A 27,728-nucleotide genomic window follows, 5' to 3' on the forward strand; every position below is an offset into this window, starting at 1 on the left:
CCCGAACTGTCGGAATTAACCAGCAAAAGTTAAAATCCCCGACCCGATCGTGACCCCTTGAACTGAAGGCCAACACGTGCTAACTGTTTAGCCATAGAGCCGGACATCTTCATACTATACCTGTACATAACAGTATCAAATTATTCACTCATGATATACGCGATGAAAATAAAAAGCACAACTTGTACGCTGTTTCATTTCACTTTTCCTTACATCTTGTAGTAATTGGAAAACCTTCAAGGTCAGTTCTCTTATTGCAAATTAATGATATATGTGGATATTACGGCGATAACCTATATTTTGATGAAGATTCCACAGACCCTTTGCGAACGATAGGTTAGAAATCCCACATGGCGTGGCTCAGACAATGTCACAGAGGTTAGAAATTCAACATGGCGCGCCTCGGATGATGCCACATTGGGCTAAGCTCTGCTGCTAACTTAGGAATTAGTTTCAAGACCAGGCTAGTGAAAAGATTATTGGTTTGGCTTGGTTAGATCCAGCTTGTAAAAGGACAACTGAGCAGGGGGCAACAAAGTGGTCAGCAGGCCTCTAGCATCCCACACACATAACAAGGTACGGCGCGATTAATAACCCTGTGACTAATTAAACTTACCCGGCGCACGCTGAAACTGTTTTAAACTGCATGATTTTCTCATTTTCAATGATGCTGGCAGCCCTAGCCAGTCAATAGCAACACAGAAAATGGTGGCAAATTTGAGTTTTACAGTGTCTCCATTTTAATTCTTGTAAATGAGAATACTTCAAGGGGCCGGTTAGTGGGTCGAGGAGAAGCGTTGACGCCAGGAAGCTCATAGTGAGATTACCCGTGAATAACCTGTGCACAGCACGCCAGCCTACTAGATCCTTGCTCAAGACTAGCAACTCGTAATTGCTTATACATTCTTGCGTAACAGGTTGCTACTATTATATGCTAGAGGATTCAGGCGTCTCTTTAAATTCAAAAAAAATTTGCATATGTTTTTCTTACGTACAATCGATCCATGCGGGAAAATTGTGGCAGTGGACAAATATTTTTTTGACGACCGATGCAATAAAACAATAGTTTGAGGGGTGATAGATGTTGGGAAATATAACATTGGTTTATATGGAACATTTTTGGAACCAAATAAATTGAACAATGGATACGGGAAAACGACAGTCCGGGAACGATGCATCGAGGTTCTACTGTAGTCTATTAAGGATTTGGTACCCCTACCCTCCCATGTGTAGCATTGAATAGCCTTACGCTTGAAGAATGTATTCGAAGTGCTAAACCCATAATAGCACAGAAGTCTAGCAAACGTTTCCCACTCCTGTTAGCTTCCATATCTTCCCCACATTTACCAATCGCCCTTTTGTATCCTTCAGTTCAATTTCCAACTCTTGCATTGAAATCACCAATTTGCACTATCCTATCTTTGCTGTTGGCCCTGTCTATGGTGTCACTCAATGCTTCATAAAACTTGTTAACTTCATCCTCATCTGCACCACCCAATCTACCCACATCATTCACTCATTTACCTGCCTAAATGCTGGGGCTGTACCTTAATTAAGGCCACGGCCGCTTCCTTCCAACTCCTAGGCCTTTCCTATCCCATCGTCGCCATAAGATCTATCTGTGTCGGTGGGACGTAAAGCCCCTAGCATTTACATGCCTAACAGAAACTATGTTGCATGCAGTAGTATTCCTGATGAACAGTCCTACTCCACAATCTGCTCTTCCCTTTTTCTGTCAAGTATACTTTATAATCTCCTATCTCTTCCTTGTTATCTGCCCTTACCCAAATATCATTTACTCCTAGCACATGCAGATGCATCCTCTTTGCTGACTCAGCCTGTTCTACTTTCTTTCTTTCTTTCTTTCTTTCTTACTTTCATAAGCCCTGTTAATATTGATAGCTCCCCATCAAATTCCATTTTGTTCGCCAAGTTGTTTCCGCGGAGTCCCTCGCTTGTCAGATGGGAGTGGGACATGGTTACTCCCGTAGGTTCGGGGCTTGCTTACAATGTTCTTAGCTCGGTAAATTCTGTGAAGTAGGATGTAATCCTTACTTAGACCATGACGAATAGAATACCAAGTGAGATCACTCACTGAGTTCAAGCGCTCTCCCATAGAGCGGCGCTACATGGTCTCCTGATTTAATGGAAATTACATTGATACGCAAATAATCAAATACAACACATGAATAACACTGTCAGAGAGTTATAAATAATATTATCAGTCCGCACAAAGAAATATCTTCGAACTTCAATAAGAGAACACATGAAATAAAATGAAACATTATGAAAATCGAAAGCAATATTGTGCTTTACATACTTGAAGAATCCTCTTTAAACGGGGCAAATAAAACATGCACCAGACTGTAAATAACACTGGCACTTTTCTCAAATAAATTAAATGAAGTAAATTACTCACCAAAACTAGTTTGAGGCCACTTTCGATGGTTTACAAGTAGACTTAGCAGATTGTCGAGCTTGCATTTCTCTGCGGATTACTTCCGCTTTGAAGAAGAATCGGCACTATAGTAGCAGACCAGTTCTGAAATAATGTCCAAAGTATGTTCAATACAACTGATGGCACAACTGAAATCGCCTCAATCTAGTCAAGACACTCGTAAAATATATCGCCCCACATTAAATTGCGAAATGGGCTAGAGTTATTCCGTGGAAAGATAAGCAATTTTCAGCCAAAAGCAAAATATGTGACCTGCATTTTCGACAGATTTAATTATAAAGGCAGACTGTTTCGTTGTGAATGGTGAAAACGTTGAACTTCCTCGTGTGAGGTGGAAGATAAAACCAGGAGCGGTGCTTCATATATTTTTAACCTCATCGAATATAACTATCCCGTACCGTTTATTCTCGTTCATTTCATCCTTAAAATAATCTGAAATAGCACTTAAGCAATGAGGATTTACACCATAGGGACATTTAAGTCCTTTGCAGAGTTTCCTTAAATGGCATTGTCGGGGAAGAGGTAACAAATTATGCCTATATCCTATCCTCTAGGTGATGTTATTCTGAGTACTAAACTCTCTAAAAGAAAATCACTACTGTACCTCATACTATTGGGAGATTTTACTTGACATTTCTTTAACACGGTGTAATAATTTTCTACTTCTTATGAAGAAATTTACAATCTATAAATTGAAATTCGGTGTTCTTAATCTGCCCCTGTAGGAAATTAATCCTAGCTTTGGCTGAGGAAAGACTGCATTTAGCTCACATTAAATTACTGGTTGCATTCTTTAGTTGCTTTCTGAGAGATATTATCTTTTCGGCATCGGTAAGAGAACTGGACTGACCCTGAATTTGACTATAACTAGGCTGACCTTGAACTTCACTGCTTTACTCTATGATTCTTTTTCCTTATCCTCGTGATAGTGTCCTCACTCCTTTTGCTACTGGGTGCCTTTCGCGATTTTATCTCAGTGGATAGGTATTTCGGTAAATTTGAAAATATATGAGGCACCACTCCTGTTTTATTTTCCATCTCACACAAGGAAGTTCGTTTTCACCATTCACAACGAAACAGTCCGCCTTTATAATTAAATCTGCCGAAAAATGCAGGTCACTCATTCTGCTTTTGGCCGACAATTGCTTATCTTTTCGCGGGATAACTCTAGCCCACTCCACAAACAGATTATTTTCCTTTGGCGGTGTAAAATATCGTCCACCATCTTGCTTCCTTCCGTAACCCGATTTACAACCAGGAACGAAACAGTACGACATTTTCTCGAAATAATAGAAAACTAGTTGATTGCACATACAAAGCACTGCACAGATACTAACACAGACTTTCAGAAAATATTAAAACAAACTAATAGGCGTTAAAATTATAACCACGACTTCACGCATGCTCGCTATACCCTTACTGGCAATTGGGCGCACGTGTTGTTGCAGTTGGATCGTTGAGACTGCAGGGCCACACTCTGGCAGGACCACCAACTACAATGATAAGAGAGAGGAGTGATCACACTTGGTATTCTATTCGTCATGCTTAGACTTAGTCCAAGTGAGGATCTCTCCACTAACAGGTTAGGGACCATCGATGGATTGTATAGCCCTAGCTGTCTGAGTACAAAGAGGGCCATGACGCGGAATATGTGTGATATGCCCACTCCCATTCTGTAGCAACTGGTATCCCGACTTTCAGGACCACTTACTAGGCCACTCAGCCGCTGCCCATGGTTCGTGAACTTGGACGCGACTGAAGATATGGTATTGTATTAAGGTTCATCAATGTGATGTGATCAAAAACCAAAGTAGTCTAATTGTAAGACTCCAGGCGAGTTGACTTCCCATCCTGTTTACCATTAAACCATTATCTGCAGTCCATCGACAACATCCACTTCTTGCACCTCCCTTGAGATGCAAGAGATGCGCATCGCTTCTGGGGTATTCCTTAGATCTTTGTTCTGATCCACTTTGACGCTGCATGTCCCCTTAGTCCTATTTCCTGATAGTGGGTTGGGGATGAGCGAGATGAAATTACAGTATATGGCATATTTTTTTTAATGGCCTGATGCCAACCTTAGTTGAGGAGTTAGTGAAGATGAAGTGATGAATGAAATTGGGTAAGGAGGTGGAAGGAATCAACTGTGGCCTATGAATAGGAACTGTCCCGGCATTTTCCTGGAAGTGGAAATGGGAAACCACAGAAATTCATTCTAAGGACAGCCGATGGTAGGGTTCGGGTTCGACCCAACTCATCTCTTGAATACAGAGTCTGGCTCCATGTCGATTAGTAGTTTGATGCTTCATATTCATGTAGGATATTCTTCTTCTTGTTTCCGAATTTGGCCGCCTATGGACCGCATTGAACTTAAGGCTTTCTGTTCTTCTTCTTCTTCTTCTTCTTCTTCTTCTTCTTCTTCTTTTTCTTCTTCGTCATTCTTTCACTTCTGATCTTCCTTTCTTTCTCAGATATGACCAGTTTGGGTCTACATTTTGGTGGTTTCTCCTGGAATGTTTTGATGCTGTCCACTCGACTTCTAAATTCTTTTCTGTTGTGAACCATATCCACTGTAAGTCCACTTTCTAATGCATCTCTCTTTACCTCTTCCACCCACTTCCTCGAAGCTTTTAGTCCAGTGATGTACTTGAATATTTTCTTAGTTAGCCATTTCTCATCCATTCTTTCTAGATGCCCATAGAATTTTAGCCTTCGCTTTCGCATGGTGACAGTGATTTTTTCGGTGTATTTATAGAGGTCATCATTTTTTCTATTCCTCCACTCCCCATCAGCATTTTTCTGTGATCTTAAAATTTTCCTTAAGATTCTCCTCTCCTTTTTTTTTCGAGATCTTGAAGCTCACCCGAGAGACCCTCTGGCTTTACCACTGAGCTGTAGTGTCTAAGTTTCATGTAGGATATTATTATAACGGCTCACGACATCCAAAGGCAAATATTTTTTGATTTTGAATTATAAATAAATTCAGTGAGACCCTCTGTGGCTCAGGCAGTAGCGTGCTGGTCTCTCATCACTGGGTTCAGTTCTTCAAATCCCAGTCACTCCATGTGAGACTTGTGCTGGACAAAGCAGAGGGGGGGATAGGTTTTTCTCCTGGTATTCTGGTTTTTCTTGTCGTCTTTCATTCCAGCAACACACTCCAGTAACATTTCATATCATTGGTCAGTCATCAATCATTGCCCCAGAGGAGTGTGACAGGCTTCGGCAGCTGGCACAGTTTTTATCCTTGCTGCTAGATGGGGGCGTCATTCACTCCATTTCTGACCCGGTCGAATGACTGGAAACAGACTATGGATTTTCATTTCATAAATAAATGCAGTACTTTGCTAGTATTAAGGCACCACCTCAACCTAGACATTATCCTTACGTCCAACAATTTTTGCATACTGCTGAATAAATTATTCTGCTTTCCGTAAATCCTCACATATACACTCCTTTTGTTCATTAATGATTTCTGGAATGTTCTTCCTTAAACCAGTTTCTGCCTTTTTAACACATTGACGACCGGCCCGGAGGTCTCCTTGGCACTGCGGCCAGTGGTTGATGACGGACCCCGGAGATCTCTGTTTCTATGCATGGGTATCGTTTGCAGCTTGTTGAGCTGTCTATTGGCTATAGTTTTTACTACTTTCAATCATGTCATGGAGTAGAGGGGTCATAGATTTTAGTGTCGATGTACTTTTTTATTGTACGATTGTTGTAGCCATGGAAACTTCATATATACACGGGTATTCTTACGATCCATGGCAAGGTGCCTTTTATGATGACAAACTATTTCAACATTTATATGCAGATTTATATGCAGAGTCTTGGCCATGATTTAACTTCTGTTACACAGGGAGAATTCTCGTGGTTTCCAGCTGACAGTAGGTGACAGCCGACAGTAGGTGACGGGCTCGCTTTTATGCACCTTGTATGCACCTGAATGTTGAGGGTATAAGCCGATCCAAAAGTGACTACCTCTTAAAACTGCTTAACGACAACCATGTAGATGTTGTACTGCTTCAAGAAACACATTGCGAGAATGAGAACCAACTCCACTCCAGATGTAAACTACCAGGATTCAATCTTGTTGCAGCTACCTTCGATAAAACCTATAGCATCTCTACGCACATTCGAAATAATATTGAGCAAGTAAAAATTCTTGACATCAGCTCTGATAACATTTTCACCACCAGGATTAAAGTTGCAGACTTGGAAATAGTAAACATTTACAAACCACCATATCAACCTTGGTGTAATGAAGCCATCAAGAATGTAAATCATCCGGCAGTCATTATGGGAGATTTCAACAGTAGGAGTACTTCCTGGGGGTATGGAGATGCTAATTCAGATGGTCTTGGTGTGTTAGAATGGTCTGAAACAGAAGATGTTTTCCTTGTGTATGATGCAAAAGAGAGAGGCTCCTTTCACTCAGGAAGATGGAAGAAGGACACCAACCCAGACCTCTGTTTTGTTTCAAGGGACGAGCACGCAAGACCTTTACAATGCAGCAGGAAAGTACTGAACAATTTTCCCCGAAGTCAGCATAGACCAATTCTTCTAAAAATTGGCATTGAAGTCCCAATAATATCAACACCTGTACCTCGCTGGAATTTTGAAAGAGCAAACTGGGAAGCGTTTACTAAGGAGTTGGATCATAATATCCAGTGGATTCCACCCAAACTGGGCAACTATAAGCGATTTGTTAGTTTAACATGCTCCATAGCAAAGAAACGCATTCCCAGAGGATTTAGAAAAGAATATATCCCCGGATGGAATAGAAGATGTGATGAGCTGTACAAAGAATACCACATCAGTAACAGAACAGAAGTCGCTGATGAACTATTGCAAAGCCTAGATTCTGCCAGAAAAGATAAATGGAACTCTATGACAGCAAGCATGAATTACCAACACTCAAGCAGAAAAGCATGGACTCTTCTTAGAAACTTGGTAGTTGTACTCCCAAATATATTAATAAGAGCTCAGAGGTATCTCCAGTAGATGTAGCTAAAAGAATTATCAAACTGTCCAAAATACCAGAAAATGTCAATAAAGATGAATTTTAAAAAAAACTCAAGAAAGAGCTAAAAACTAGGCTATCCTCGACTGAATCAACCCCCCAGTTCTCAGGGGAATTCACAACTGCAGAAATCTCAACAGCTCTAAAAGAAATAAAACCAGGCAAAGCAGCAGGAGGGGATGGGATATATCCAGAATTCCTGAAACATTGTGGACCTAGAACTCTACACTGGTTATTACTTATGTTCCTTAATGACATCTTAAGAAATGGTAGGCTTCCATCTTTGCTTAAGAGAACTAAAATAGTTGCCATTCTAAAACCCGGAAAAAGTGGAGATAGTCCTGAAGATTATAGACCAATAGCACTCTTAAGTATTTGCTACAAGTTAATGGAGAGAATGATTTACAACAGAATCTCAACCACAGCCTTCCAACGCATACCAACTGAACAAGCAGGATTCCGACCTAACCGAAGCTGCTGTGACCAGGTCTTGGCACTCACCAGTCACATTGAGAACGGATTTCAAGACAAGAAGAAGACAATCGCTGTTTTTGTGGACTTGACATCAGCTTATGACACCGTATGGCGTCAAGGGATGATTTTGAAATTCTTGAAGATCATTCCCTGTAAGAACCTTGCAACACTGCTGAACAACATGCTATGCAATAGAGCGTTCGAAATACATTTAAATGGCAATAAGAGTAAGCCCTATATACTAAACGATGGTTTACCCCAGGGATCAGTTCTTGCTCCTCTACTATTCAGCATCTATACTGCAGATCTTCCAGAAACTACTTCCAGGAAATTCATATATGCAGATGACATAGCTCTGGCTGCCCAATCGAGTGACTTCAAAACAGCAGAAATTACACTCACAAAGGATCTCCATAACCTGAACAAATATTTCAGTACTTGGCGACTCAAACCTAACTTGAACAAAACTGAAGTAAGCTGCTTCCACCTAGACAACCAAAAAGCCAACTATGTACCTCAAGTCGAATTCAAAGGCCAAAAACTTAAGTATAACCTATATTCAAAGTATCTGGGCGTCACAATGGATCGGACACTTTCATATAAGCAACTTCTCTCTAACACTGCAGCCAAGATAAAAACAGGGAACAACATGTTACACAAGCTCAGTGGAACAGGATGGGGAGCAAACGCGACAGTACTACGAACATCAGCTCTTGCCTTGATCTATCCAGTTGCAGAATACTGCTGCCCTGTGTGGCTTAACAGTGTATATACTTCAAAAGTTGATACACAACTGAATGATACCATGAGGACAATATCAGGCACCATCAAATCGACACCCCTAAAATGGTTACCTGTTTTATCCAACATCCATCCCCCTCACATACGAAGAGAACTGGCTCTAGGAAGAGAATGGCAGAAATGTCACAGTAACCCTCAACTGCCCTTACATCAGGACTGCAACCCCCAGAAACCGAAGAGATTAAAGTCCAGAAACCCATCATGGAAGTTAGGCGAGAAGCTCCTGGAAACACATTTTGATGTTGATGAGATCTGGCACGAAGAATGGCCTTTTCAAATCCTGACCACCTGGGTTTAATCCACCATCCTTGTAGAGCTCCTCCTGGTTTCAACTTACCAAGAAGGGAATGGACATCTCTAAACAGAATCAGAACAAACCATGGAAGGTGTAAATTCTGGCTTCACAAGTGAGGAAAATCTGAAGACCCAGTCTGCGACTGTGATAATGTGCCTCAGACCATTCAGCACGTTGTTATGGACTGCCCAAAAAGAAGATTCAGTGGATCCATTAAAGAATTACATAGTGCCTCTACAGAAGCAGTGGACTGGCTGAAAAGTCTGGACATTAAGTTTTGAATGCTGACTTGTAAATCACATACTTATTTAAGAAATATGTATTTATTTGTACTTATAATGTATCCTTGTTTTGCCATACGAAATAATGATAATAACCTTGTATTTTATTGATTATTGATGAAGTTTTGGCAAGATTATGAGTTCCAAATGGTGTAATCCTGGAATATAAATTATTGCTGCATCTTTTTTTATTTCTGTAAACATTCATGCATTTAACAAAATAATTCCCTGGAGCACCCATGCTGATGTCAACATGGCGCGGCGTATTCAGTTTCCGACGGCTACTGATAATTGTGATTAATTTATGTACAGACCGGTTATAGTAGGTACCGAGTGACAGTGAATTAGATATTTCTAATGCTTAACGCCTAACACTAAACGGGAAGTAAGCGTAAAGGGAAATCCGTGCATACTTGAAACCAATGAGTATACAAATGGCACAAATAGGGCATTCATACTACACTGTGCTTAGAAAGACTATTGAATGGAGCCACAAACGGTATTGCTTTGAAAAGTATCACAACGTACAGACAACGAAGCAACCTAATGAGTACATGTTTCAAGTTTGGGGTTAGTATCTTCAGTACATTTCAAGTTACAGTGGTTTGAGTGCAGCAGTGTAATTTCTTTCTTGGAAGCTTGAACTATCCAGTCTGCATGGGGTAGCAGCCTCCGTTCGGTGCCCGTCGTCAGTGTGTTAAAGTACCTACACATACTCTTCCATTTTTTCACTGAAATTCACATCATGTTTCCTTATGACTTCTTTGCTAAATTTGGTTTCCTGGTGAATTCCTTCACTTTCTTCTTACTTCCACAAGCATTCCTAATTCTATTTCTTTCCAACCTGCACCATCTTCTTAATCCCTTTCTCTGTTATAATTTAGTGGATCTTTACCATTCCTTATCACGTGTTTTCACACTCCTCAACAATAGCTGTAAATCTATCCCATAGTCTGTTTACATTTTCATTTCCCATTTTCCGCCGATCATAATTACTGTACAAAAACTCCCTCGTCCCTGTCTTACCAACTGTATGGTACTATCTAATACTCCTACTTTTAAAGCTTCCTTTCTGTCACATTTATGTTTAACGAGGACAAACATAGCTTTGTGACTACCTATACCATCTATTACTCAAGTTTCTATAAAGAGCTCATCTGATTTTATCAGCACCATGTATAGATTATTCTTCCGTCGAGTTGGTTCCATTCTATTATGATCGAAATGTCCTTAACATATTTACCGTGTTGATCATACTTTTGTCATTCGCATTGCCTTCACAGTTAATATTTGGTAAATACAGATCACCCACTACAGTCACATTATATTCTGTGTTGTTTCTCACATAGCTGATTACTTTATCAAATAATTCTGCATCAGTACCAGTGTCACTCTTTCCAAGTCTGTACATCCCAAAAAATATCAAGTTGTCTATTATCTTCAGAGATGAGCCTTATACCTAGAACGGTCTGGCTCCATGGCTAAATGGTCAGCATTCCAGCCTTTTGTTGAAGGGGTGCCGGGTTTGATTCCTGGTTGGGTTGGAGATTTTAACTTCCATTAGTTAATTCCTATGGCTCAGGGTCTGGGTGTTTGCGACATTTTCAGCATTAGATTTCATTGATTTCATTGTAGAGAGGGCCCCCACCTTCACAGACACGCATGTCTATACAGCGTCAAATCAAAGATATCTGCACCAAGCCTCTCCAGAGGCCACACGCTGTTGTTATTACCTAGAATTGCATGTTTCTTATCCTTAACGTTTTCATAGCTGTCTTTCCCAGATTAACTTATTTACCATGTTGGTCATACTTTTGTCATTCGCATTACCTTCCCAGTTAATAATTGGTAAATTCAGATCACCTACTACATTCTCCTTCTCTTCCTTGGATGTATCTCAAAGCAAGTGTTTTAAGTCTCTCAAGTCTTTCACCAGTATGAATACTCCCCCTTCTGTTGAATCAATTTTCTGTCTACCATGAACACTCCAGTTGCAGGATAAAATTTCTGCACCCTTAATATCACTTCTTGGCCATGATTTAACTTCTGTTACAATTGAATGGATGAAAGTCATAACAGTATAAGTCGCATTTTGGTCATTCAGAGAAAAAGGCATTTAAACATCTTAACACTCATATAAAGCATGCTATTTGTAGTTGTACCACCCATCACTAGAGCACAGAATATTACCGCTATCACTTGTATCTCTTTGTTGGTGAAAAGATACATCCTCCCGGAGTTACATCCTGTACTTAACTCATTTTTTTTTTTTTTTAATGTCACTAATACCGTTCTGGTTTTCATCCATTCAGTTATGATTGAGAAAGTTGAAAGACTGATAAAAGAACGGTAAATAAACAACATTGTCATTAAAAAAAACTGGATTGGAGAGCCAGTAATAGTGCAGTACATATTGACAAGTCAGTTACTGAAAGCATCCCATAAAGTAATAGGATTAGCTGGACATTAACATTACCCAATATAACAAATGCTACTTCAACATTTTTCATAATAGATTCCTTGAAGATTCTTGGACAATGTGAAGCCAATTATATTGATGGTAACCTTTAAATTATATTCTTATTTTGTAAATCTTTCTATTTCATCTCTAATTGTTCATTATGTTTGATCTGTATTAATTTTCCTGTCTGAAAGTATGCCTTGAAGCAAACTGTGTTATGTTCCAGGTTGTTTGATGATGCAGCTCTGAAATTGAACTTGAAGGCTTTGAGCAGCTTCCTGATGGCTCTTTGTGAGGCATCTCAGGCACAGTTATTTGCTCAACATGGGAATACTGCCAAGGAGAACTCCCTATCTGGAAAACTGTGGTGGCGAAAGTCTCAACCAATCCCACCATTGGCTAGTCACAGCCAACTGCTGCTGCATCGAATTGGGGATGTTATGCTAAAGTGTGTTAGAAGTGGCCGCCCCCTCATACACATAATGCGAGTCTGGTCTATTGTGGGGCCACATCTTATGGAGGTAAAAATACAAAACTAGGATGAAAACAAATAATCAAGAATTAAACATTTTTATAGCTATAGTTGAAATCTGTGTTTTACAGCTATGTAGTTGATCTGATAGTGTCTTCTGTTGTCAGAATTTGTTTGGGAATACCTTCTCTTTGGGTGTACCTCGAACCAAGTGTCAGCAATGACAAACTTGTGTACACAGCAGAATTGAACTGATCGTTGACCTCATTCGTTTCTTCTGCCTAGATTAAACTTTCTCATGTTTCCTTCACTGCTTTCTCTTGCTACTGCATTAAAGTCTGTCATTAGAATTTTAAAGCAGATTCCAAGTACCAATTTTAACATCTTTAACATCTTCAGTTTCTGAGATATATGTATCCTTGTATAAATAATTCAAATCCTTCCTCACTTCTTTTCACCTCCCCCCCCAACATCACCCTTAAGTGGATTTTCTGAAAACAAAAATATGTGTTCTTTTAGTTTTAAAGGAGATTCCAAATACCAATTTTCATGTCTGTAACATGTTAGGTTCTTGTGATATATTGTAGATAATCTCGCTGCTGTAAGAATACTGGAGCTGACTTTGCCATGGTTACAAAAGTTCATTTCTTTATCCGATTCCTAGAGCAGGGGTAGTGTGGTGCCAATATCTCCATAACAGTTGGTTTTAGGGCCCGTAGGGCTTACAGAGTTTTTTTCTTTGCGTCAAGGGGCTTAAAATGAGCTTTGTCTTGTCCTTGTACGACAAATTCGATGTCGCTTATATTAGCCTATTATTTTTATATCTTTCCCCCTCGCCGACCCTCCCCCCCCCCCCCGAATTGTTTTCAAAATAAAATACAGACCATGTTACTCACTGGGAATGTATATAGGCGAAGTAATTTTTAAAATCGGTTCAGTAGTTTTTGAATCTGTCCGTTACAAACAAATATACACATTTTTCCTCTTCATAATATCAGTATAGATTATATGTTTTGATGAGTTTGCTGTATTTTTATCACCATCAGTTCACATTAATTTTAATACCTGAAAATTATAACTTATAAAATTAGACTTCCCATCACTTTAAATTTACAGTACCTACTTAAAGCAGTATAAAATGAATATATATCTGAAGTAATTCAACAAAGACTAAAATTACTTTGAAAAAAACTGGTTCAGTTTAATAATTTGTTATAGGCTGAATATTATTGTCTAGGATAGGCTACATTTATTACATTTTATGCAGCCCAGGTTCTTCATTTAAAAACGAAAGGCTTAACGCATGAAAGATTACACAGCTATGTACAGTTTCAACCTCTTCTGGGAAGAGACAAAGTTTTGCAACTGGGCGCTTGAAGGTCCCCTTGGGAGTGCAAATAGTGGCAACTCACACCAAGCCATCGGCCCCTGCTTGCATATCTGCCACGATCCCTGTCTGCCACACGAGGGGTGGCAAGTTGTCTTCCTTGAGAAGAACCAGAGTTCCGGGTCAAATGTTGACTCTTCATACTGGTCACTTAGTCTGCTGCTGGAGTTCACACAGATAGTCCTTTGACCACCGTTTCCAGATGTACTGCCTGCAGTGCTGAAGTAGTTGCCACCTGGACAGATGAGAACCTGAAACTGCAAGTAAATCTGGCTCTGTAATGGTTATGATAGGTTCTGCAATCAGGAAGTGGCCGGGAGTCAGGAATGAATAGTCATTTGGACTATCAGACAATTTGGTTATTGGTCTTGAATTCAGGCATGCCTCAAGCTGGACTAACAACATGGACATTTCTTCAAACGTCAGTACAAGATTTCCTGCAACCTTCTTCAAATGGGACTTAGTAGACTTTATGCCAAACTCCCACAGCCCACCAAAATGAGCGGCATGCGTTGGAATAAAATGCCACTGTATTCCACATTTAGATGCAAAGTGATTCACTTTCCTATGATGTACTTGAGATCTCGAGAGGGTGTGAAGCTCCCGTAGCTCGTTTCTTGCTCCCACAAATGTACTTCTGTTGTCGCTGTAGATATTCTAGCAGATACCCCAGTGCGAAGTAAATCTACGCAGAGCAGCTAGGAACGCATCAGTAGATAGGTCAGAGACAAGTTCAAGATGGATCGCCTTAGTTGCCATGCAGATGAATAGAGCAATATAACATTTTACCTTTGTTTTGCTCTTACGGGTCCCTTGCTTAATGTAGAATGGACCCGCACAGTCAACTCCACAGTTCAAAAATGGTCTGTTGGGTTCTACCCTGTGGTGTGGGAGCTGACCCATGAGTTGAGTTGATGTACTTGCCTTCACCCTGTAGCAAGGGAGATATTTGTGCGTTATGTACTTATGACAGACTTACCATTAGGTAATGATATAGATATTGATTCCCATGGGGAACCTGAAATATTTGTTCCGAATGAGTAAATTTATAATGCCAACTATATTGGTATTACCATTAGGTATCCAATATCGTTGTCTAATGGTTGCAAGCAAAAGTAGTGGTCCAGCATGCAGAAGTCGCATGTGCTCGCACATTACTAGCAACCTGGTCACATGATGGTTAGGTGGTAGGATGGTGGGATATTTTTGGCTGTACGCAGCTTGAGATTGTTCCAGTCCACTGCCCACCCTAAGCATCTAGTTTGCATCTACAAAGGGATGAAGAGACTTTAACATGCTGTCCTTTGCGATCGGTCTGCCAAGATGCAGATCTTGAAGCTCTTTACCATATTCTCGTTCTTGGGCAGTACGAATGATCCTGTGCAATGCCTCTTGAAGTTTGACTACAATCAGACTTCCCACCTGTCTCCTTGAAGCAGCAAGCCTGAGGTTGTTCATGTACCTCAGTATGGTCATGACTCTCACCAGCCGTGACCAAGAAGAAAAATGTTGGACTAAGTCTTCAAGAAAATAACTGACAAGTAAGCAAATAGCTGGATTCCATTGCTCTGGTACATCAGTGAGTTCGGGTGTTTTCTTCATGTCACTGACAGCCCAGGCTAACTGTGGCTGCTAGAGCCAAGATGGCCCCGCCCACCATAACAGATTGTCTTGAAGGAGATGTGGTTCAGTCCTCCTCGAAATGTTGTCAGCTGGATTGTCCTGTGACATCACATAGTTCCATTGTTTCACAGATGACAGTTGTATCTCAGACACTCGGTTACCAACAAATATTTTCCACAATGCGGGCTCTCCTGCAAGCCAAGCTAGTACTATTGTAGAATCTGTCCAGTAGTAGTTTTGTTCAATTTTTAGGTTAAGTGCAGTTCTAACCTTATCCATTAATTTTACAAGGAGTAATGCACCACATAGTTCAAGTTTAGGGAGGTAAATCTGCTTCAGTAGTGCTACTCTGGATTTGTAGCTTAATAGCATTACTGTTGCATTATCCTTGATGTCTATACTCCGTAGGTAAACAGATGCTCCAAAGGCCCTTTCTGAAGCATCAGAGAATCCGTGGAACTCATATCGTATAATTTCTCAGTCTCTCATCACTCTTCGAGAGATGCAAACATCGTTGAGTGATGGCAAATATACCTGAAACTGTTTCCAAGTAGTTAATAGCTCAGGAGGCAAAATCTGATCCCAGTCCACTTTTGCTTGCCACAAGTGTTGCAAGAAAATTTTACACTTTATTATTACTGGACCTAAGAGTCCCAAAGGATCAAAAATGGATGAGATGCAGGATAACACACTATATTTTGTCCAGGATGTGGTCTTCTGGGTGTGACTGGTAGCTACAGACTGGAAGATGCATCTCCAATGGTATCTGCTCCACTCAGAACATCATCAACATACAAGTCTCTTTGTAATGTCTCCGATGCTCTTGGATATTGCAGTGTACCATCGTTGGCAAATTGTACCATGAATCTCATGGCTAAGAAAGGCGCTGCTGAGGTACCATAAGTTACAGTTACAGTGGAAAGCCGATAAATCTGGATAGGTTCATTCGGAAATGAACGCCATACAATGGCATTGCTGTACTTGGTCATCAGGATGAACTAGAATTTGTCTGTACATTTTTGTAACATCTGTAGTGAAGGCATACTTGTGTGTTCTAAATTGCCAGATGATAGAATACAAGTCTTCTTGCACCAGAGGTCCAACCATCAAGATATCATTCAGTGAGTAGTTTTAGCAGAGGCGTTGAAGATGACTCTGACCTTAGTGGTAGTGCTGGACTGCTTAATTACAGCATGATGCAGCAGGTAATATGTTGGCTTGGTTTTACGTTGTCACAAGTTCCATGTGATGAAGATCAGCATATTCTGTCATGAACTTGACATAGTCCTTCAAGTCAGGTTGGCCATGTAACCTACCGAGCTCGATAGCTGCAGTCGCTTAAGTGCGGCCAGTATCCATTATTCAGGAGATAGTGGGTTCGAACCCCACTGTCGGCAGCCCTGAAGATGGTTTTCCGTGGTTTCCCATTTTCACACCAGGCAAATGCTGGGGCTGTGCCTTAAGGCCTGGCCGCTTACTTCCAACTCCTAGGTCTTTCCTATCCCATCATTGCCATAAGACCTATCTGTGTTGGTGCGACGTAAAAAAACTCACTGGCCATGTAACCGCTGTTCAATTTGATTGAGACAATGAGTGGCATATTTAAATGAATCCCCAAGTTCCTCATGATGCGGTTTAATAGGCAGTCTTACAACATATCTTTTGGTGGTACTCCTAGTAGTGTTTTTCACATTCTTCGTACTGACTTTCTTCCTTAGAACGCGGGAGAGACATCTTTACTTCCTCTTGTTGCCAGAACTATTCGACCTGTATGTGTAGTTCGTTGCTGCGAACAAGAAAAGACATTACTTTCTTGCTGGTAGACTTTAGAGAGTGTGGTGGTATCTTGCCTGATAAGATCCAGCCAAATTCAGTGTGCTGTAGTATGGGATGATTTTCTCTTTCAAATTGACCACGACACAGTATGTCACAAAATACAAAAACCCCGAGTAGTAAGTCCACTGCACCTGGTGTACTAAGCTGAGGTTCCACCAAGGGAATGTCCCGTGAAAGCTGCCAGTCTGACGTGTTAGGCTGTGCTGTAGGGAGCTAACCAGTTATGCGAGGAAATACAGCACAAACAATAGGGGTTGTGTAGCCTGTGACCCTGGATGTAACTTGAATTTGACAAATATGTGATGATTCAGTTGCCTTAACATCACTGATTCCCCTTATAGGCATTGAGTGTCGACTCAATTCAATCCCCATCGATCTGCCGAATGCCTGGACATAAAATGCATTTGAGACGCACTGTCAAGTAGACCTCGACATTGATGCACATTGCCACCTTTGTCTGTAACCATTACGAGAGCTGTTGACAATAGAACTTCTACACGAGTATAGTTGCTCTTCACAGCACAGTAGGTTTGCTGCTGAGTCTGGTTCATTTCTGATGTAGTAGACGCATTGTAGGAAGTACTCTGCTCCTTGTGTAACAGAGTATGATTTATATTAATGCAGATTCAACTATTTCCTGAACTACACTCCTTCAAAGTATGGTTAGCACCCAGACAGTTAAAGCAAAGTTTACACATCTTGGCAAAATCTATTCTATTTGCAAAACTTAGGGCATTTTGTTAGGGTGTAAGAAGCTTTACTAAAACTCACAATGAGTTGCTGTTGTGACAAGGGACCTCTTACTACCCTTATCACCACCATGTTTGGGTACGACCTGTGTGCCACACCCACACCTAATTGTCTTTATATTTTATTCTCTGATATCGATGTCATAAGTCAGTTAATTAAAAATGGTAAATGTTCTCTAACTTGATGTCTACTTCTTCCTGATGGGACAGATGGCACCATGTAATTATGAATTGCCAAAGCATTTCTTTCAATCTAAAACTAGCTTTTTATGCTCTCTGACTAAGATAAGAAGAAGGCTTGAGTAAAAAAGATGGAGATGCAAGGCTACGAGATGATTCTCGTATCTTTTAAATGGTACTATAAAAGGATTTATGATTTTCCCTACATGACTATTTGGAGTCAACGTACATGATTACTTAATATGTTTGGATTCTTATCCTTCGAACTCCAGGTATTTGTTTAAATTTCCTTTTCTCTGGCTTGCCACCGTTATGCTAGCTTAGTGTCCTATGTGATCCCTGTTCTTTATTTGTTTGTTCTTTATGTTTATTGTGGCTGACCTATTTACGTGTCTTCCCTTTTTCTTTGTTTACTTGATATATATTCGTTCCTGCATAGGGATGAAAGATAACACTGATCCTTTTGATAGGTAGGTGTGTGTGTGTGTGTGTGTGTGTGCGCGCGCGCGCGCGCGCGTGCGTGCATGCAATGTGGTTGTTTTACATTTTATTATTATTATTTGAGACCTGTTCACATCCTCTTCGACTGCAACGTCTGGCTTGAGCCCATGTTGTGTAATATGTTTGAAACGCTAATGCTGTACAATTCATGTTTGCCATTTCATGCGGTATGAATATGTTTCATAGCGTATGCGTTGTTTAGTTATTGTGGTGACTGGGTGAGCCTTGCCTACGTAGCGGCCACCCAGATAATGTGATCTGTACTCTCGGATCAGGCTCATAAGCCATTGACTGACTTTTATCATGCTGTTACTGTCATTACCGTAATGTGCCTTGATACTGCATTATATTCTACTTTGCACATTTGGTCTCTCTGTGTATATGTGCATGTGCGTTGTGTGATTGTCGTATCGGTGTTATTTTTCAGTGCCTTATGAATGTTTACATTTAGCCTGATTATTATTATTATTATTATTATTATTATTATTATTATTATTATTATTATTATTATTATTATTATTATTATTATTATGATGTGATTATCTTATCGATGTCTCTGGCTTGCTCAACCATTTTATTTACCTATTTCAGGATCTTATTTTCTGTTCAACTTATCATCTTTGACTCATGTTTGTTTTGCTTCAGTAACAATGGCAACGCCCTTTTATCCTCCTTATAACCTCCTGATGTTCTATAATTATCCTTTCCTGCCCGCTTTGCTTCTACTGCTTTAATTTCGGAGAGATTCTGACTCTTTGGAAATTGTTGAATGCTTTTTGAGAAGGTTTGACAGGTTGTTTTTGTTTTGTCCGGAGCGGTGACAATATTTCTTTTTTCTTCAAAAGCTGCTATATTATCTCTAATTGATGCTTCGTTCTAATGGAATAAATTTTTTTCAACAAACCTTATGTACCATTGTCTGGTGTTAATTGAACCAATTGTTATTGCCCTTCCCTATGCCTCTGTTGAATAAGATAAATGCAAGAATTTTATGAGATGGTTATTAAAGAGGCGAAAGACTCTTATGTATTTTAGAATACGTCAAAGACTAGCTACGTGAGTAACTGTTTCCCTTATGTCTCCTCTTTGTTTATTCTGTGCTCATCTTTTATTTGTTCAGGCAACCTTACGATAATAAATCCTATTATTTTATCTTAACCTGATCTCTGCTTTGGGTTCATGCCTTTTATACTTATAATCATAAGTGTAAGAGGCCTGGATTCAGTTCCTGGCTGTCTATAGCCATTTTCAACCACTCCATGATATTTCATTTTCAGCTGAGGTGAGGAGGTGGACCTGTTGCTTTTCACTTTGGTGTTTTTCGGGGTTGATTAACTCCAGAGTTTGACAACTATTCTCCAAGAATGCTACTAAATCCTTCAAGCGAGGGAACTTCTTATCTGAGGATTTAACTTCCCACTATTTTCTAAGATTGAGGCTGATTTGATCTAGCACTAAGCGAGGTAACAAAACCTCATGCAGAGGTACATCTATCTCCATTACTCTGATAGGGCTCAGGTTGCTCAGCAGTTGATTTAACGATGCTCTTAAATCCTTAGCTAATTCTGTTTTCACTGGTGGAAGATCTAGTAGTTGCTTAACATGTAGGTCTACAATCAAAGATTAATTCTCAAGCTACCCTGAAATTGCTTTCAGTGACAGGCAAGCTTCAATGAATTTGTGAGGTTCTCCCAATAAGCATGATAATAGGTAATAGTACATCAGTATGATGATGATTATTAATTACCAGGCTCTGGAAGGTATCTCGAAAGTGAATAAATTCAGAAATGATTCCCGTAAATTTTGGCAGTGAAATAATTGTAGGGAGTCTTATTTCACGCATGCTTCTAGTATTTGAAGAACTAGACGTTGCAGGGGAAGTTGCACTCGAATTTACATCCAACAGAGTTTCCATCTTAGATTCTATTTCTAGGATAAGTTCTTCAATGGATTCCCTATCTACATTATGAACTTTCCGGTTTCGTTAATTTCTAACTGGGTTTGAACATCGTTGTATTCCTCCTTACTTGAACATAGCAGCCTTTGCCTAACTTAAATATCAATCAGATTAGAGCCTTCATTAAATGCACTGACAAACACTAGCTATACGTTTTATACGAGCCTTAATAACAGCTCTCTTCTTTAAGAGACCTTTTCGCTGACAGGATCCATGGTGAAGGATAACAAGAAATAATGGATGTAAGATAAGGACTGGGAATGCCAGACTACTTACAGATCAGTAGAATGTATCCTTCCACAGCAGGGCTGAAAACCAGAGAGCTCTGAGTGACTGGGCTGCGCTCTGGTGGTTACCTCTGGAACTACTACTACTACTACTACTACTACTACTACTACTACTACGGATCTGGACTACCCCTTGGAATCTCCACTAATTGCTCGACTACTCCTTGGAACCTCCACCAATTGTGTTGGCAAGACTGTATTCATCCGCGCAAGATGGTGGCAACACACGCTTCAATTTCGAAGTTTAAAATGAATGAGAACTGTATGAGAATTCAGTTAATCACATCACAAGTCACAGTGTTTCATGTAGAAAATGGTTGTGAATTACATATATGGCACGTTAGTTGAATTCGCTAGTTTGTAATATACTGCGCAGCACCTAATATGTGGGTGGTTGTAGGCTTGGCGGCAAAATGAGCACATTCGTACTTTACACAAATATAAACACATGTACATGAACTGTAATCATTAATAAATATGCAGATTATATGAGATGTAATATGCCACTGAACCACATCGGGCACTGGAGGACCAAAATGTTCGGTCTTGTGTTCGAGTGGATCACTCATGTCAAACGAGACCTAGCTCTTCCCACAGTCCACGAAATGTAATTAATTATCATCATTAAGTGCAAAAGGAAGGCCAACTTAATGTACATTACATACCTATTTTATTCACTAAACTAATTACACTGTAAAAAATATACATACAGGGCTCTGTGGTCCATGATGTAGCACACAAAACTTAACACATCTACCCACGGTAGTTCAAGTCTCGTAACTTACTGCTTCTGGTGAGTCACGTCACCCAGTCTCCCCTTCCGCCGGAGATGTAGCTGTCTGATTAGTGCTGCCCTCTGAGGACAAACATACACATGGCGTTCAACAATCATCAAATTAATAATGACTTCCTGTTAGATTTTACATCCTGGTCACTGACTCCATTCAATTTTGACTTTTTCAGCATTATTCTTTTTTACTTCACATAAAATTAAAATATGTCATTGGTGGACATTATACGTTCTGATTCACTCACCCGTGTGGACAATATGCGATTTCTTTTAACCGCTCACTTTCAAGATATTATTTCAATTTCACAATGTACATTTAGATAAAATCTGAATGCGGGAACATTAGAGCACGAAAAATATTCCCTGAAACTGCATCAAACTCTATTTTGTCTAGAAGTGGACATTATATGTTTTGATTAGTTGCTCCTCACTGTTGAACTCAAATTGGTACAATTCTTTGTAATTAGCTTTGTTTCAGGGGTATTTGTAGGAGGAACCTTTGTTTAAAAAGCGCACAGACCAGAAGTCAAGTTGTACCAATAGAAGAAATGTAGGCCTAAAATAAAAATAAGAAACTATAAGTTATTCTTAAAGGTGGGATGTGTATAAAAATTCCTATCTATATCATACTTATTTGCCTTTGCTGGCGGGACCTAGTGTTTACAGTGCACTATGTCTTCTGGTATGGGCTAGAGTAATTTTGTTACTTTCATTGATCTGTCTTAGCTTTATCCTTGGCTTTGACAAAATGAAAGTGACTGAGGTATGAGTGATGCTAGTAATGCCATTCCTTCTGCAGCCAGTCCCTGCTATGAATGGTGTGAAAATATTGCTCATAGGGTCGGTTGGTGCATGCTTTTCAGTGGGCTTGGCGGACTGATATGTAATAGCAACTTCTGGCTCGGTGAGGAAAGCAACGGGAAACTACCTCACTCCTCATTTCTCTAGTACACCTCTTCAGTTATGCCTAGGCCATCTATGACAGCTGATGGCAGAGCTGTTGAGGATCCAACCAGCCTTCGGGCTGAGGACTAAACATACATCATACTTATGTCTTTGCCGGTCCCATGATGTTCAACTCTGCCTGTGTGCTAAGGCCAACTGAGCTGTGCATGTAGAGATTGCGTGTTTGTGAAAGCAAGCAAGCAGTCAGGGGAAGGAGTGAGGGGGTGAGAGTAAGTGGATGGGGGTAGGGAGTGTATTGCTCTGCTTTGATGCATGGACATGAAGAATTTTTTGATTATTTTTTCAATTAGTATATTCACGTTCTCAGAAATTTCCTTTAAGTTGTGTATTGGATTACATTTTTGATTGATGTTGATAAATACACTGGCAGAAAAAAATATCCAAACACCATGAAATAAGGAATGAAGAATACAGAAATTTTGGCAATGTATTTGTCAAGGTAACATATTTAATTGATTAAAGGTACAAGACTACAATTTAATATCCGCGTAAGAAAAGCCATCACAAATATGTCATACTGGTCCATTAATAACCGGTATAATCAGTTGACTGTTGAATGCAGGCATGAAAACGTGCATGCATTGTGTCGTACAGGTGCCGGATGTCAGCTTGTGAGATGGAGTTCCTTGTCTGTTGTACTTGGTCAGTCAATACAGTCAATGTCGGTTTTGGTTGACGTTGGAGTTGTCGTCCAATGATATCCCATATGTGCTTGATTTGGGACAGATCGGAGGATCGAGCAGGCCAAAGCAACATGTTGGCACACTGTAGAGCACGTTGGGTTACAACAGTAGCATGGGGACATGCATTATCCCGTTGGAAAACACTCCCGAGAATGCTGTTCATGAATGGCAGCATAACAGGTCAAATCACCAGACGGACGTACATATCTGCAGTGAGGGAGCATGGGATAACCACGAGAGTGCTTCTGCTGTCATAGGAAATTGCTCCCCAGACCAGAACTCCAGGTCCAGTGTGTCAGCACCGCAGACAGGTGGAATGCAGGCACTCACCTGGCCTCCTCCTAACCAACACACGGCCATCACTGGCACCAAGGCAGAACCGGCTTTTATCGGACAACACAACGGATCTCCACTCCATCCTCCAATGAGCTCTCACTTGACACCACTGAAGTCGCAGACTGCGGTGGTTTGGGGTAAGTGAAATGCACGCCGTAGGGTGTCTGGCTCGCAGCTGTCCTTCAAGTAACAGATTTAGAACAGTTCATTACGTCACTGTGGTGCCAACTGCCGCTCGAATTGCTGCTGCAGACGCAGTCCGCTGTGCCACAGCCACACGGCGAATAAGGCGGTCCTCCCTCTCGGCGGTGCCAAGGGGATGTCCAGAGCCCGGTCTTCTTGTGAGCATACCTTCTCATGACCACTGCTGCCAGCACGCATGCACAGTGGAGACATTCCTACCAAGTCGTTCTGCAATAGCATAGAAGAAAAATCCGTCACGTAGCCCTGTTATATGGCCTCATTCAACCGCAGTGAGCTGTTGACACTGTCCTCTTTGTTGCCATAAAGGCATTCTTGACTCACTCAGTCACTCCGTCCACTTTCACAGATAAATAACACTCTCGCACAGTACAGCCCGTATTTAAAGCAAACCTGATGTGCAACATCATGGGGCCGCTACTAGCGCCACGCTAATGCGATTTGTGGAAAATTTTAATCATCTTTCAGATGTATAAACATGCCTACCAACATTCGTTAATCTAGCACAACCCCTTCTTAGTGTTTGGATATATTTTTTCCTCTAGTGTATATTATCCAAAATATTGAATAAGTTGCCTTTGCTATTGGAATGAAGTATCTGTAGGTCTTGTTCTATAGATGTAAAAGAATGTTTGAAATCTGATATGTGGGAACCCATCACAGAGAATCTGTTGCATTTTGTGGAATTCACGTGTTCATTATACTGAATATAAAGGTTGACCCATGGATTAAATTCACGTCAGAATCTGGAATTAATAATTCTATAAATGGTTTGGATCTTGTCAGTAGCAAAACTCTCATTGTCTATAGAAAACCTGCTCAGACAGAAAAACACCATTCAACAGGAATCCACACACCCAGAAGGCCACAAAAGAACCTCATTCTATAGCTTAATCTATAGATCCTTTAACATCCCCTTGTCAGACGAGAACTGGAAAAAAGAGTTAAACACCATCTGTTTTTCATAGCGGGAAAAAATGGTTTCAAGAAAGATTTTACAGATAAAATTGTCAGCAAATTTCAGAATAAACCCACTTCAACATTGCTTAGAGAATCCAAAAAGAAAACAGATAAATATTCGCTTTTCACTTTCAGTAACAAAAACGTATATGAATGTACGAACTTTAGAAAACACAACATCTGCATATTTTTCAAAACGATTAACAACTACTATATTAACCTTTTTTATAATCAGCATATAGTTAACATTATTAACAACAAATTCCAGAAATCAGGGGTGTATCAGTTAAAATGCAATCCACAAAATACAATAGGTTCATCGTGATTCGTTCCCACGTATCAGATTCCAAACATTTTTTACATCCATAGAACAAGACCTACAGATCCTTCACTTCAAAAGCAAATTGGTCAATATTTTGGAGAATATATTTAGCAACATTGATCAAAAATGTAATCCACACAACTTAAATGAAATTTCTGAGAACATGAATACTAATTGAAGAAATAATTTTTAAAAATTTCACTACCACGCATCAAAACAGAGCAATACATTCCCGATCCCCATCCACTTACTCTCACCCTCTCACTCCTTCCCCTACCTGCTCGCTTTCACAAACATGTGATCTCTACCCACACAGTTCAATTGGCCTTAGCTCATGGGCAGAGTTGAACTGCATGGGACCAGTGAAGACACAAGTAGTCAGATGCACCTCTATCATATAATTTTTATACACCTCTGACCTTTAAGGATAACTTAGCGTCTTATTTTCATTTTAGGCCTACCTTTCTTCTATTGGCACAACTTGACTTCTGGTCTGTGTGCTTTTTAAACAAAAGTTCCTCCTACAAATCACTTTGTAACAAGACTAATTACAAAGAATTGTGCCGATCTTAGAGTTCAACATGTCAAGAGTCCGTCCAACAAAACTTTTGTGTGTGCTAACAGTACTCAAGCCAACAATAGCTCAAAAAGTGGTGCACATCATCACTGTTTTACAGTTTTAAACATTCTCACTCAACAATCTCTTGAAAAAATGTTGCATTTTACTTGACGTATTTGCCAGCTGAATCATATTTTTATTCTTTGAAATGTTAATAATATCCTTGTTGTACTTTGAAACAGAGTTATGTTGTCTTGAAGAATTGGCCTTAGCTCACTACTGGTATTGTGAAGGTGGAATTTTTGATTAAGAATCTTATAGATTTTACCTTCCAACCCCAGTAGTACTGTATTAGGCTTGAAAGTCCTCGCCTGTCTTTCATTTTCATGCCCCTTCCCTTTCCCTAGGTAACATACCCTTCTTTGAGAGGTTGAATGCGTAATTTTCTCCTTTGATGGTAAGAGTGGTTGATGATTTACTGGTTCTCCACCACTTCTTTTTGGACATACAGTTGTAGGAAAGGAACAAACAAGTGTCAAATCAAGTCAGGACTGATGATCTATCAATATGGCCCCTCATTGAGTGTTGACACCCCACCCTCCTGATAAAGCTAGGAAGCAGAAAGGAGCTTATCGGGGTATGAGAAGGGATGGATGAAAAAGAGCTGGGATTGGTGAGGAGAGAGACTATCTATATGAAGAAAACATTGCACGAAGATGTGGAGATTGTCATTGTCCCTTTTGTATTTCCAGGTTTGTCCTCATCTCCTATTTCTGTTTCTCCCTCTTTGCACTCTGACCTGCCATTATGTTCGTCCTATTATATGTCCCTTTGTCCCTTTCTTTTTAGACATATGGGTATCCCTTACTTTACGCGATTAATTTGCTCTAAGTAATCATTGCTTAATATGAAAACTCGTAAAGTGAATGTATTATAATATGGGTTAGATAGGTAATAGGGATTATTTCAAGGAAAAAATAAAAAGCCTATGAGTTTAAAGCAAGTGCAGGTTCTTTTAATTCATGCCATTAGTACAGTGTGAAACTCTATGTACATACATAACTTTGAGAGACCAGTCTGACGATAAAATGACTGGGTCTGGTGAATCTGGATTATCCATCTATGGTTTTCTTGAAGGTCCTGCAACAACAAATTGAGGATTGTTACTCTTTTTGATGAAGTGATGGAGAATCAGCTGGTGGATAACATTTTTCTTCTCTCTCTTGAGTTCTTTGTAACATGCTACAGGATTCTGAATCTCTCTGGCTACTTTAGCACTTCTATCCTATCTTCAATAATTTTGATAGCATTATGAATGTGATCTAAAGTCAGCCATTAGTCTTGTTAACTGTATAATAGATTTAAAAAATTGAGCCTGTTCCACTTCACCATTCATTTCTTCCTCCAATTGCATTGCAAGAGACTATCCTCATATTTCCGTATTGAAAGTCTATTACAAAATAAACAATAAAACCTTTGTATCCACCTATTCAAAACATTACTCACTATTCATTATTCAATATTAAAAACATGTTAATATTTAAGCAATAAAATAAGGATGAGATCCTAATTTTATAATTGCTTTTAATGTATTGAATAGGTGGACACAAGTTTTATTGTTTCTTTTCTAAGTTCTTCAGTGTCGAGTTCTACTGAATGGGACTGGAGGAGTTTGTTTACGTTTGCCTCATCTACATCCTCAAATCCAATAGATCTAGCCATGTCAATGACTGCATGTGTTGAACTGATAAGTTCAGGTTCAGGATCAAAATCAAAAGAATTAGCACTATGAGACCAAATCTTCTTCCAAACTCTCTTCATAGAATATAACTTCTGCCCATGTATATCCAATGTTTTCAGTTAAGTCTTTTATGATGAAATTCTTTCAAAATTGTGTGACACTAGTTTTGTCCCCATCAGTTTCTTCAACTAGTTGCATGAATGTTCTGCAGAATTGAAGGTTGCAATAACACCCTGATCTGTGGGTTGAATCAAGGATATTGTGTTCAGTGAGGGAAAAAAAAAACAACAATTCTCATTGGTAACCTAACTTGTATTCTTTTTAAATCGCATTATAGCCAAAATGCATATAACGAGGGTTGAATGTACAGTGAAACTCGGTTAAGAAG

The 27,728-nt window shown here is 39.8% G+C and overlaps 1 protein-coding gene across 1 annotated transcript in view; it reads left to right on the forward strand.

The window, feature by feature from the left end:
• Positions 1 to 27,728, forward strand: part of LOC136874117 (brefeldin A-inhibited guanine nucleotide-exchange protein 3) — a 428,916-nt gene that overhangs the window by 261,617 nt on the left and 139,571 nt on the right. Inside the window, exon 21 of the mRNA XM_067147676.2 lies at positions 12,017 to 12,311. Coding sequence (XP_067003777.2) covers positions 12,017 to 12,311 — 295 coding nt within the window. The remainder of the gene's footprint in view (positions 1 to 12,016; positions 12,312 to 27,728) is intronic.

Source organism: Anabrus simplex, chromosome 1, assembly GCF_040414725.1.
Source record: "Anabrus simplex isolate iqAnaSimp1 chromosome 1, ASM4041472v1, whole genome shotgun sequence".
Taxonomy (NCBI): Eukaryota; Metazoa; Arthropoda; class Insecta; order Orthoptera; family Tettigoniidae; genus Anabrus; species Anabrus simplex.